The sequence below is a fragment of the Molossus molossus genome, unplaced genomic scaffold (genome assembly GCF_014108415.1).
Source record: "Molossus molossus isolate mMolMol1 unplaced genomic scaffold, mMolMol1.p scaffold_m16_p_14, whole genome shotgun sequence".
In the NCBI taxonomy this organism is placed as follows: domain Eukaryota; kingdom Metazoa; phylum Chordata; class Mammalia; order Chiroptera; family Molossidae; genus Molossus; species Molossus molossus.
In genome coordinates, this window is record NW_023425349.1 from 29342612 (window position 1) to 29356357 (window position 13746).

Sequence of the window (13746 nt, forward strand, 5' to 3'; positions counted from 1 at the left end):
TAAACGTAACCGCAATGTCGTGATTGTACTAACAAAATAAGCAGGAACTTTTCAGTAAGATACAAGTGCCCACTCCAAATTCAAATTCCCCCCAATTTTCTCAAAAATGTCTTTTTATCCCCCAACTGGTTTATTTAGGATTCTCCGTCAATTTTTGATCAAAGAAACACAATCCAAATATCTAGCAAGGTTTTAAGATTGAAGTCTATACCTAGAGTTCAAGCAACTGACCATATTGTGATTATTACTATTGAATCTTTCTTCACCCCCAATTCAATTTAGAAGCATTCATGTGCTGTGAATATTCCCATCGATGTCAGAGTGTGGCTGTCAGATACTTATTGACTGAAAGCCAGCAGGAGCTGGCAAAAATTCTGTCTATGCAATGCACATCAAGGGGTTAGTGTCAACGCATGAGAAGTGAAAATCAGCGGTACATTGATGGTAACCAGTCAAGAAACAATGTAGATAAAGACAAGAGACAAGATACAATTGGACCTGCCAAGTGGGAATGGTCTGATGGGATGAGCAGAATGCCTAAACTGGAATGCCAATAAACATAAAAGGCAGTGCCAAGTCTTGACATTTGTACATCAAGGTGTATCGCTGATGAAACATTAAAGGGGCCTGGAATAATGCTACTGTCCCTTTTCATCTATAGATTGGCAAGTACAGTTAGGCGGATTTTTCCTTGGGTCTTTTGGTCTGTAGTTAACATACGTTTTCTCCAGGAGGCAGGAAGCACCTTAATTCACAGGTTTCCTGAGGTCTAAAATTCAATGCTTCACATATGAATGGGAACTGAATTGCAAACAAAATATTTTTTTACTTTTTCCTGAAATATAATAGTCATGTGGTAAACACTGTACTAGAATAAATGCTTTATAGAAATAAATCATTACTAATTCTTAGGATTCTTAACCTCCCCTGCCCCCCCCGTTTTTAGGGTTTCAGCTCCCTCAGAGCTGCTTTCATGTCGCAAGCTCGGCCTTGAGGATTCCACTCAAGCTGGCTTTCCAGCTTCCTTAAATGTCCAGCCCCCTAAATCTTCAAATCTTTTCTGTTTTGCAGTTGTCATATGACTATAATAGAGTTCTTTATATAATTGCTCCTAAAGTAAGACATATTAGTCTGCTTTACCTAATTCTGTGGGTGCTCGAAGAATTCCAGAAGTTCTAAGAGCCTGGCAACACTGATGGACAATGCAGCAGCAATTTACTGAGCACCCACTTCATCAAAAGCACTGCAAGCAATACAGAGATGACCGTGATCTTCAGGAGTTCTCTGCTAACAGGGAAGCCAGATTACCTCAAATTACAATATAAAGTGGAATGTGCCAAGTGCTGTACAAGTACACAGTAGGGGAAGACGAAGTTTGAGATGCATGACTGTGGGGTCTGAACAATCTCCTTAGATGAGACGGCATTTGAACAGAGGAATGACACGATTAACAGTTACATTAGAGATATGATTTCGCAAGGCTACTTTGGAAGTAGGTGCATTAAATTAGGAAGAGATCAAGGGAGGGAAAACAGCAAGGAAACATTGTGCTAGTCCCAGAAAGAGTCAGAGAGAGCGTGATTAGGCAGTGCTGCGGGTGATGAAGAGAAGATGACAGTGTGAAGCAAGGAGATACTGAGCCTGAAACAGCTTTAGAATTCACCGGACCCGGGTGACTGCTGAAGCCTCAGCGGTAGGTCAGATCGCCAAAGGAGACAGGCTGAGAGAAGAGATCCGGTCCTTGCAGAATGTTTATATTTAAAAAATAAAAAACAGAAGAGGGGCCAAGAAGAAATGGAGAAGGCACCAGACATGATCAGAAGGAAATCAGGAAAATACAGTCACAGAGGCTTAGGGAAGACAGAATCTCAATAAGGTAAAGAAGAGGAGGCAACAGAACCAGGATGCAGAAAGGCCAATGAGAGTGGACAGAGAAGACAACATATGATTTCTCAACCAGCAATTTGTCAGTGACCGTTCAGACACAGGTGTCAGTAGACGTGAGGAGGGAAGCCAGCCTGCAAAGGCACAAGTGGTGAGGATGAAGGAATGGAGGCAGTGAAGACCGTCTGAGAGAAGGAAGACGTTAGAGGCAGAGAAGACGCACTTCAGAACAAAGAGATGGAAAATGATGAATGGAGGATACAACTAATGGGGAAAGGTTCTGGAAGAGGTGGAGACAATGAAGGGGTGGGCTCAGAGAGGAGGAGCATGTTTCTGCTGAGACAGTTGCCCCAGAGAAAGTCCTTCCTTCTCCTCAAAGCTTCCGTGACAGAAAGAAAGAACTGGTGGTGTGGCTAGGAGGGTGGGGACGATGTCATAGCATGGGCCACTTCACTGACAGCACCCACAAACAATGAATCTAAAGCACAGACCTCAGCTGGGGGAAGTTCAGGTATGGAAGGCAGATTACAAACTTAGTTGTTACCTACAGATTCCGAGACCCTTCCTAGATCCAACACCATCAAGAATCTCTCTGCTTAGACTTCACGCTGTGTCTGGTCCTTTTATTTAGGCCTGGGTCCTTGGGGAACAACCCCAGCCTAACTCTGTGGATCTCGTCTCATTCAGGAAATCTGTATTGAGACTAAAATCCTGAACTTTCAGATTAGCTTCTCATTTTTTCATGCTGCATGGTGGCACCTTGTCCACTGATAACATCCTTCCATCAAGGGAACTTCTTGAATTTATAACACATGCCACTGGCCTAACTGAATTCCTAGTCCTGGTCAGTCAGGACCTCCTGACTTTATGCTAGCCACAAGCCAGAAGAAGGCATATGAGTTTCTTCATCTATAAAATGTGAGCTTACCCTAGGTAAGAGCTAATGTTCCGAATAACTTTAAAATCTCAAGATTCTAAGCTGATATTGCATGGAACTTTTTCTTTCTTTCTTTCTATTTTTTTTCTGGTTCAGAATTTCTTAATGTAGCGTTTTCTTATGAGTAAACTTATTATTTCTGAACCAGTATCTAAACTTGAGATTTTTTTAGTCTGGAAGAAAGGATGAGATAAGAACAACAATGCATTCTTTTTGCCAACAGCTTACTCACCTCTCTTCATTGTTTTCCATCTGATTAGGAAAAGCAGCAAAGTCTAGCAGCAATTTAATGGCATCAAGGTATCCGTTGTTACAAGACCAGTGCAAAGCTGTTCTTCCCTACAAGCAGGAGCAAAAATCAAGGACAGCTGGAGTAGGTATTTTTGGACACATAGTTATTTATGATTACTCAAAAAATAAACAATTCTCTCCCCAGGAAAATATTAAATACACAGTGGAGAAAAAGAAGTTATCTCAACCAAGTAACCAAATTAGCACTCTGTCAAGGGCATTATGTGCATCCAGAGGTGATACCCTGAGAAGGATTCAATATCACTTACATAATTTCCCAACCCAAAGTGTAAAACTTGAATCTAATTTTGAGGAATCATAAGTAAACCCAAACTGAGTGAAATAAAATAAATGGCCTGCAATCTCAAAATATTTCAATGTTATAACAGATAAAGAAGTCCTGAAGCATTGCTAGAGATAAGGAGGGGCATTTCACAGTGTTAAAGCAGTCAAAGAAGATATCACAGTCCTAAACACGTATGTACCTAATAACATAGCTTCTAAATATATCGGCTGAAATCGACAAAATTAAAAGGGGAGATATTAAATCCATAATCACAGTGGGAGATTTTTAACCTATGTTTTACAATAGCTGATATATATATATATATATTAAAATTAGATCCTAGTGGGGTTTACTCCAGAAATGAAAGGATAGTCTAACATCTGAAAAAACAGTGCAATCGATATAATTCACCATATTAACAGCAAAGAAGAGAAAAATAATATGATCATGTTGATAGATGCTGAAATAGCATGACAAAAATTAAACAGCTAACTGTGATTTTAAAAAACTCTTTACAACTAGAAATATAAGGGAACCAAAGCAAATATCATATTCAATGGTAAAATATTTAAAGCTTTCTCCTTGAGAAGCCAGAGTGAGTTAATAATGTCAACTGTCACCAATTCTAGTCAGCACTGTACTGGAGGTCCTGGCTGGCTCAGTACGGTGAGACAAATGAAAGTGTAAGGACCGGAAAGGAAGAGAGAGAAATGTTATTATTCACAGACAGTATGATTGTTTACGTAGATAATCCAAAACAATACACATAAAAACAGAACTGGAAAGTAGATTAATATAGTACTGATGTAAGAAACTGGAAACTTGTAAAAAAAAAAAAGTAAAAGTTATAGCAAATTATAAAAGATATATTTCTAAAAACATAGGTGCAAGGACCATATTTATATATTTTCATTAATTTAATTTTATATAGCAACAATCTTGATAAATATTTATTGAAAGAAGTAACAGGAAATAGACTTTCTGACTTGGAAAACATAATATGCTAGGATTTTTAAGGAGTTAAAGTAATTAAAGTAGCAAAAAGTCAATATTGGCTAAATTGAGAGAAAGTAATATATTACTACACAGCTGGGGAAGCATAAATTAACCCACATGTTTTAAAAATCACTTCAACAGTATATATCAGAGCATAATCACATTCATATACCATTCCTTCTTTGATTCAATAATATCACTTAGGGAAAATTATTCCAAGGGAATAATCTAAAATAAAAAATGTTACATACACAAAGATGATTAATGTAACATGATCTGTAATAAAGAGAATGTGACTAGCAACAGAAAGTTACTTATTTAACTCTAAAATTTGGATGACAGGCATAGTTTGGACCCTGACTCCCTCCAACCTGCCATTGTTGTCACCTTAGGGTAATTATTTAAGTGCTACGAGCTTCAGTTTCTTCATCTGTGAAATGAGGACTATAATTGTGACTACTTTATAGAGTTGTTATGAGAACTGAGAGAGTTGTTAAACATAAAGCTCTCAGAACTCTGGAATATTAAACATCCATGATTATGAAAAAGATTATAAACCAAATGAGAAAATATTGGTGATAATTTTTTTTAAACATATTTTTTCCCTTTATTGATTTTAGAGAGAGAGGAAGTGAGAGGGAGAGAAAGAAAGAAACATCTGTTGGCTGCCTCCTGCACGCCCCCCACTGCGGATCGGGCCCACAACCTGGGCATGTGCCCTGACCGGGAATGGAACCGGCGACCTCTTAGTGCATGGGTCAATGCTCAACCACTAAGCCACACCGGCCGGACATATTGGTGATAATTTTAAGTGAACAAAACAAAATGTGGTTTATAAAATCACATCATATATATTTATATATACATATTCATATGCCATGCACATATATTTTACAAAAGTTATAAAATTATTCCCATTTTATATTTTGACTTTGTTAAACTATATAGATACATAGGCAAGGACTTGAAGAGAACATGGATAAATTAAAAATCATTTTTAATGAACAGATTTCTAGGGGATCTGTTCATTTGGCAGATTTTAATTTCAGTGAACAAAGAAAAAATACTCTAAGCACGTGGAGCAAGCTCTATAAAGAAGACCCGGAACTTCTACCTCTTTGTCTTGAATGTTAGGGTCTGCATTGTTTTCCATGAGCACTGCCATGCAGTTGATGTACCCCCCATATGCAGCACACTGCAAAGGGGTTCTTCCTGCGTAATCTTGCACATTTGGATTGATCTTATTTTCTATCAATATCTGGCAAACATCAGCATTTCCTCCCAGCGCTGCCCAATGGAGAAGAGAATGTCCATCTTGGTCAACTAGATCTACCCTTGCTCCACCTGGAAAAGCAAGAATATAATGAAAATGACTAGTATAGAGAGAAACAGTCCCTTAAATGCTTTACGCTTAACAAGAACGCTTCCAAGTGCATTATCTACTCCAGACTTTTATAATAAGCCTGTACGTTGGTCAGGGTAGGCATCATTTCCCTTTCACAGAAAAAGACAAACCAGGATCAGGCAGGTGGTGACTTTGCCTAAATCACACAACCACCAACAGGTGGAGCTAGGCCCTTGCGTTTCCTAATGCCCCGCGGGCACTCTTGACCTCCGTCCCTGTACCCAGGTTGCTCTGCTGTGTGAGGCTGTATTTCAAATGGTGAAGGCAAGATTTCCTACCTTTTGAGAGTGACTTATTAGGAGCACTCTTAATAACCAACCTTTAATAAGTGTCTGAATCACATCTTTGTGTCCCATCTCACAGGCTCGGAAAAGTGGAGTATGTTTCATGACATCAGTAGCATCTACTTGAGCATTATTTTCCAGTAATAACTTCACGGTGCTGACATGGCCAGAGAGGGCAGCAGCATGTAAAGCTGAAAAGGGAGCAAGAGAAAGTGGTGAAGTCTTTAATGACAACTTTACCCCTTTATTATTCTAACTATGTATCTTTCCCTCTTTTGATTTCCTCATCATTTTGTCTAAATGCAATCTGATCTTAAGAATTCCCTATTTTTCACTTTTGTAGATTTCTATCTTCCTTTCTATTAACATGTATTACTCACACTTTCCCCTTTTCCTTCTGCCTTTCCCTTCTCATTATTTTCCTCCTTTCCATCCTGTTGGTCTGGAATGGTCCCCTCTTCTCAGTTGCTAGTTTACTATCTTTTCCTCTTTCTGAGAGAGCAAGAGAACAACAACAAAGACAATTAAATGGTGCAGGCAATGCCCGGCCGGTGTGGCTCAGTGGTTGAGCGTTGGACCCATGCACCAAGAGGTTGCCGGTTCGATTCCCGGTCAGGGCACATGCCCAGGTTGTGGGCCAAATCCTCAGTGGGGGGCATGCAGGAGGCAGCCAATCGATGTTCTCTTTCATCGACGTTTCTACCTCTCTCTCCCTTCCTGTCTCTCTAAAAAATAAAATGAAGCCCTGGCCAGTTTGGCTCAGCGGTTAGAGCATCAGCCCCAGACCAGAGAATTCCGGGTTTGGTTCATGCTAAGGGCACGTATCTTGGCCCTGGTTGGGGTCGTGTGGGTGGCAACCAGTTGATATGTCTCTCTCACATCAATGTTTCTCTCTCTCTTCCCCCCTCTCTCCCTCCTGCTATCTGAAGATAAATGCAAAACAAAACAAAACAAAATAAAATAAAACAAAAAAAGCTGTAAAAAATAAAATAGCCCTGGCTGGTTTGGCTCAGCGGTTGGAGCGTCAGCCTGTGATCCAGACAGACCCAGGTTCGGTTCCTGCTAAGGGCACGTACCTCGGTTGCAGTTTGTCCCCGGCCCTGGTTGGGTCATGCAGGAGGCAGCCACTTGATGTGTCCCTGTCACATCGATGTCTCTCTCTCTCTCTCTCTCTCTCTCTCTCTCCCCCCCCCCCTTCCCTCCCTCCCTCTCACTCTATCTGAACAAAAAATGGGAAAATGTCCTCGGGTGAGGATTAAATAAATAAATAAATAAATAAATAAATAAAATATAAAAATAAAATAAATGGTGCAGACAATACTTCCCACCAACGCACTCAATAAACATATGCCCGAGGGATGGTGTGACAGGAGACATCAATTGCTCCTTCAGTGGGTTACACGAGCTAGTCCTGTGTTGGTCTGTGTTCCCATGTGCTACCGAGACACTGCACATCTTACTACATTGAGAGCATTTTTCACACAACATGGCTCCAGAGGCACATCAGCAATTTCCGCAGGGCCCCATTTATGAAGCAGCAATTCATTTCCACATCGGAGTAAACACTGAGCTGGGATGTGGTCTCTTCTCTGGTGCTTTTGGAAGGGGTCTGGAAGACTGACCGTGACCACGTGTTTCATGTTGCACTGACCCCCGCCTATGGTTACTGTACTCTAGTGCTTGTCTCATGCCACCATGCTTCAGGTTACTCTTTAAATTCTATTTCAAGTCACTTTTTAAATGCTGCTGAATTTGTCTGGATAACTATCTAGAGGCCTGGGCCAATTCTTTCTAAGTATTATGGCTCTACAGTACCTACAACAATGTTTTTTTCATGAAGTGTGACCCATGAATCAGAACCTAGGATGCCTATAAAATTGTAGATTCCTGGAGATTTGTTGAAAAACCTACTATGGGCTGGGTATTAATAAAATGATGGACATTCATCAGGGAACATGCTAATAGGGGAAGTAAAACAAACAAACAAACAACCCATCCCCAAATATATAATCAAAAAGTATTAGATACAGATGAACGGTATAATTAAAGTAATAAGTATAAAAGGCATTTTGATTTAAAGAGATTGGGGGAGTACTTTTGATTTGTGGTTAGGGAAAGCCTTGCTAAGGCGCTGGCATTTCAGATGAGACCTGAATTATGGAAGAGAGAAATGTGCAATCTGGAGAGACAGCAGCTTGGGCAGAGGGGACGGTCAGGACAGGACAGGAATGATGTGTTTGGGGAAGGCAAGGAAGCTGCAGCACAACAGGTAGAAGAGGCCTGACCATAAATGGCCATGCAGGTCAGGGTGTTAGAAGACACTGCAGGGCTTTGAATAGGTGAGTGATATTGTCTCATTTATGGTTTAAACAGAACACTAGCTGTTCTGAAGAAAATGCACTGTGGTGGATTAGAATATAAGCAGGAAGACCAGTTGAAATGGCTTTACTGGGGTGGCAGGAGTGGAGACGAGAAGTAAAAGATTTGAATATAGTTAGGAAGTGGAGTCAACAGGACTTGTTGACAGGATTTGAAATAGGATCTCTGTCCCTATAGTCTGGAAACCTGCACTTTGACAAACAGCCCTACTAATTACTATACATACTTGAGTTTGAGAACTTTGACCTAAAATGTATAAATGTTGGTGTGGCCTAGACAAGATTCAGACTAGCGTGAGAAATTTCACATATCCAAAGTGCTGTCATGTGGACAATAGCACAGAGTGGAATATTTAGGTTGACAAATTTTGGCTCAGTGTAGGAGAACATTCTAGACGAGTTAGGTTAAGAGGGCAGCAGTGGGTTCCCTATGTTGGAGCTGTTCAAACAGAGGCTGAAAGACCACTACTGAAGAATGATATAATGCAGATGAGAGCATGACATACCTTGATATTTCAGTTATTTTCACATTTTAAGAGCATAAGAATATTTTTCTTCCAAATGAAATGTTAGAAAACACTCAACATATAAAACGGATTACACTTGTTCTGCTAAAACAGGGGTAGAGGGTTATCCATCCACAACCTCAGCTCCCTTCTGGTACCTCTATAGAAACCTGTTGTTCTGAAGAACATGGTTGGAAAACCCTGGACTGGATCTGATTTTAAGGTACGTTCTAATTCTGAAATCCTATAATTCTATGATACGGCATCAGGTTGCAAAAAATACTCTTCAGATAAACATCAGTGTCAAATAAAAGAACAGATACGATGTCAATTAAGTAAAAGACAGAACAATGCCTTATTAAAGGAAATTCCCCATTTCTGAGTATCTGGATTTACTTTATTTGAAAATAACCTTAGCCTTCACTATTGTTGCTTCCTCTCTGAAAAAGTGCCACAAGTTTACATAAAAGTGCTATTTTTAAAAATTTAAATTTTTGTTGTTGAAAATTTTAAACATATTCAAAAGTAAAGACAGTAGTCCAGTAACTTAATATAGCCACCACCCAGCTTCGGCAACTATCAGCACACAGCTAATCTCGCTCCCTCTGCCATCGATCCCCTTCACTTCTGATTGTTTGTTATTAAAATTCTAGAGTCATAACCTTCCATTTGTAAATATTTTAGTAGGTATATCGAAAAGATGTGGGGTTTTTTTTGTTTGTCTTTTTAAAGAAACACAACCAGTATATTAGTCAGGGTCCATTTAGGGAACAGAAACCATGCTAGACACTTTAACAGAGAAAATGCGGTATAAAGAATTATCGGCTATGTACTGCAGAACTGCAAAAGCCCAAAGGGAAGACTAAGGTATTACAGAGGTAGTAAATGCAGAAACCAGCTACAGATTCTATGATTGGGGGAACAAGAACAGGAGGATTGAATTATTAAAACTTAGAAAGCTTAGAGGAGGAGCCCTGCAGAACCGACACAGACGTCTGAGGAGAGGCTCTGCGTGGCTGGCTGGGGCTGGAGTCTGAGGAGCGTGCTGAGGGTACTCTGTGGCTGGCACTGTGAGTGATGGAAAACTGCAGAGTGAACTTCATGTTGCCACTGGAACCAAGTATCACTGCTCTGTTGATGAAGACTTACTACAGTGATGTCCACAGCAACAGGACACAAAAACAATAGCAAGCAAATAGGAAGATGTAATCCCTGGTTGCTTAACCAGCTTTCCAGTCTCCCTCTACTGCCCCCTATGGGCTGATTCTAACAGGGCACCTGCTGGCAAAGGGGAAATGTGTTTTGCAGAGCCCCAGCCCCAGCATTCCAAAGAAAGGTAGTCCCATTATCATACCTAAAAATATTAACAAAAATTCTCTAATATCAAATATCCAGGTAGTATTCATATTATCTTGATAGCTTTATAATTTTTATAGTTTATTTGAATCAAGATCCAAACAATGTCTATATACTGTGGTTGATAAGAACTCTTTTCTTATATGTTATGTTATGTTATGTTATGTTATATTATGTTATGTTATGTTATATTATGTTATTTTTTATCCTCACCCGAGGACATTTTTTCATTTTTTGTTCAGATAGAGCGGGAGGGAGAGAGAGGAAGAGAGAGAGAGAAACATTGACGTGAAAGGGATACATCAAGTGGCTGCCACCCACACGACCCAACCAGGGCCGGGGACAAACTGCAACTGAGGTACGCGTGCCCTTAGCGGGAACCGAACCAGGGTCTCTTGGGACCGCAGGCCGACGCTCTAACTGCTGAGCCAAACCAGCCAGGGCAAGAACTTTTTTTTTCTTTCAAATTTGAATCTACTGATTATTATTATTATTATTTTACTTTTTAATTATAGGTTAGAGCTCTTTTTCTCAACGGGGAGGATAAAACAACCCTGTAGAGGGATGATAAAGAGGAACTCACTTTCACAGACAAGAAATTTCAGGAAGCATCTCTGACATATAATAAAACCCTTAGGAGAAAGAGCCCAGGGAATTAATTAATCTGAGAATTTATGTCTGAACTCCAACCATGGTGCACATAAGAAAGTCACCTTTGGACAAAAGGATGCAAGTATTCTCACCTATACTTTATTAAAATACATAAAAAGTTAGACTAAAAGTGAGGCTAGTGATCAAATGAAAGTCTGCATACTAGTGGAAGTCAGACAGAAACTTAAACTGCATGTCCTACGTATCTGCTCTATACCTCTTTTTAAAAAAAGTTTTTTTCCCTTTATTGATTTTAGAGAGAGAGGAAGTGAGAGGGAGAGAGAGATGAGAGAGAATATTGACTGGACGCCTCCTGCATGCCCCCCACTGGGGATTTGGCCCACAACCTGGGCATGTGTCCTGACCGGGAATCGAACCGGTGACCTCTTAATGCATGGGTTGATGCTCAACCACTGAGCCACACCAGCAGGACTGCTCTATACCTCTTAAGAAGCTTAAGCTCTACCGTGAGTGAGGCTTTGTTAACAAATCATTTTTTTTAATTGAATCTGCACCTGAGGATACTTTTTTCCCATTGATCTTCAGACAGAGTGGGAGGGAGGGAAGGAGAGGGAGGAAAGGAAGGGGGGGAGAAAAGAGGGCGGTGAGAAAAGGGGGGGGGGAGAGAGAGAGAGAGAGAGAGAGAGAAACATTGATGTGAGAGAGACACATTGATTGGTTGCCTTCCACATGACCGGATTGAACCTGCGACTCTGGTCTGAGGGCTGACACTCTACCCACTGAGCAAAAACTGGTCAGGGCCCTAAAAACTCTTTAAAAAATAATTGTGAGGTGTGGTGGCTGGGGTTAGGGAAAGAGATTATTAGGTGTAGCCACTTCCCTCTCCACGCTTCCCCTCAGTGCTGATCAGTGGTTTTGGTGACAAAAGATCTTATCCAGGATAACAAGCAGATGTAAATGGCTCTGGTACGTATGTTCCTACAAATAAGAAAATATAACATTGAAAAGTCCTTAGCTGAGTGTTTATTCTATTGTGCTGTTTGTTATTGTTATTGTGCTGTTGTGTGATTTTTCTTTTTTTTGACCTGCATTTAGAATATAGTACACAAGAAAGAGACTCCCAGCTGACAATGAATGCTAAAACACTTGTACTTCTCTTATTAACCAACCCATAGTTAAAGGACTCTCTTAGTAGAGAAGAGATTGAAAGAAGCATTTAGTAAGAGCTTTTGGTGCAAAGCTGACTTGAAGCATTGTAGCTTCTGGAGTCATGGGAGGTTATCTCAAACGGAAGGATGAGGTAGTGCTGTTCAAACCTGAGAAAAGAGCCTATTAAACGAGTGGTGAGAACATTCTTGTATGTGTGAGGACACAGTGAGAGTATACTTTGATGTGTGCATTCCTTTACATAACTTTAACTTTTTGAAAATACAATTAGTAACTACTAAATATGCATAGTTTTAAAGTACAGGCTTATGCTTTTTTTACACTAAGGTAATCAGAAGAGTTCCCATAATCATGTCTAAGGAGCAACCAAGGTTTTAAACCAAATGCCACCATTCGCCTGGCAGAAACACAGGCTAATTTTAGCCATAATGCTTGGGGGAAACAAGGCCTTTGAGTGATATCCTGGCAACCTGAACTGAAACAGCGAGGATGAAAGTCAAACCACATTAGATCGGTAACAGTGCTTTAAAGGTGCTATTGTACACGTTTTATAGCATCAGCTACACTTTGGAGCCTGAATGAAAGCAAATCAATTATGTCCCAGTTCTTACCTGTCCCTCCGTACTTATCTGCCATGTTGATATCAATGTCAGATTTTAAACTCAGCATAGTCCTGAGGACATCATCACTGCCTTTCCCGGCGGCCCACATAAAGGATGTTCTTCCTTCCAGGTCTGAATCATCTTTCACTGAAGGATGTTTTAAAAAGACTTTGACTGTTTCCTGTAAGAAGACTTCATTTAAAAATTTGAGACAAGAGAGTGGTATTTTTTATGGTAACAAAGCCACTGTTATATGTGACTTTCACTAAGAAGCAAAGTATTTTTCCCCACTTTTGAATCAAATGAAATTATTGTAGGTTTTTTGGTTTGTGTTACTGTTTTTCAAAAAGAAAACCAAAACCTCTTATAAATTAATGAAGTCCAAAAAAATCAAGGGGCTTGAACTTGAGCTTAGAATTCTACATAATTATTTAAAAAATCATCTCTGGGATTGGCAGATTATCCAAAACAAGTATAAAACAAGAACATCCGTAATGTTCTACCATTCTTTCTTAGTCCCATTAACACTGCTACTTAATTACTGATATCAGTGCATATGTTAGATTTGGACTCTAAGATTTGAGGTCCAGATCTCGGGCAAGTAATTTAATCTCTTGGAACCCTGGCTTCTTTATCTGTTAATAGGGATAACATGACCTATCTCATAACATGTTGTCTTACAGTCTTGTTGAATCATGGACTGAGTTCTGGCTTTCACAGACTGACTAGAGTGGGCCAACTAATTTTCTTATCTATTTGTAATAAGAAAGAGATCCTCTTCGAAATCTACTTTGTATTTTTCTGAGATCTTGGAAGATAACAGAAGATAATAGTTTGCTAAAACTGTAGGTGATAAATAAATGTTTAGGAATGCCAGGAAGAAAGGACTGTAGCTATAGTTCTGTGAATACCACAGAGAAAGAGGGATGGAAATAAGATATTTTAGCAATCTGAGTATTCAGTGCATTCGATGGTGCATTTGGGGAGGTCAGAAAGATAGAATTATACCATGCTGATGACAGTGTTCTTATAATTTAATGAA

At 39.8% G+C, this 13746-nt stretch overlaps 1 protein-coding gene across 1 annotated transcript in view; it reads right to left on the minus strand.

Annotated features, from left to right (window-relative positions):
- INVS (inversin) overlaps positions 1-13746 on the minus strand; it is a 147141-nt gene that overhangs the window by 46457 nt on the left and 86938 nt on the right. Inside the window, exons 8-11 of the mRNA XM_036260536.1 lie at positions 12714-12885; positions 6119-6274; positions 5509-5738; positions 3054-3160 (exon numbers count right to left, since the gene is read on the minus strand). Of these exons, the coding sequence (XP_036116429.1) occupies positions 3054-3160; positions 5509-5738; positions 6119-6274; positions 12714-12885 (665 nt within the window). The remainder of the gene's footprint in view (positions 1-3053; positions 3161-5508; positions 5739-6118; positions 6275-12713; positions 12886-13746) is intronic.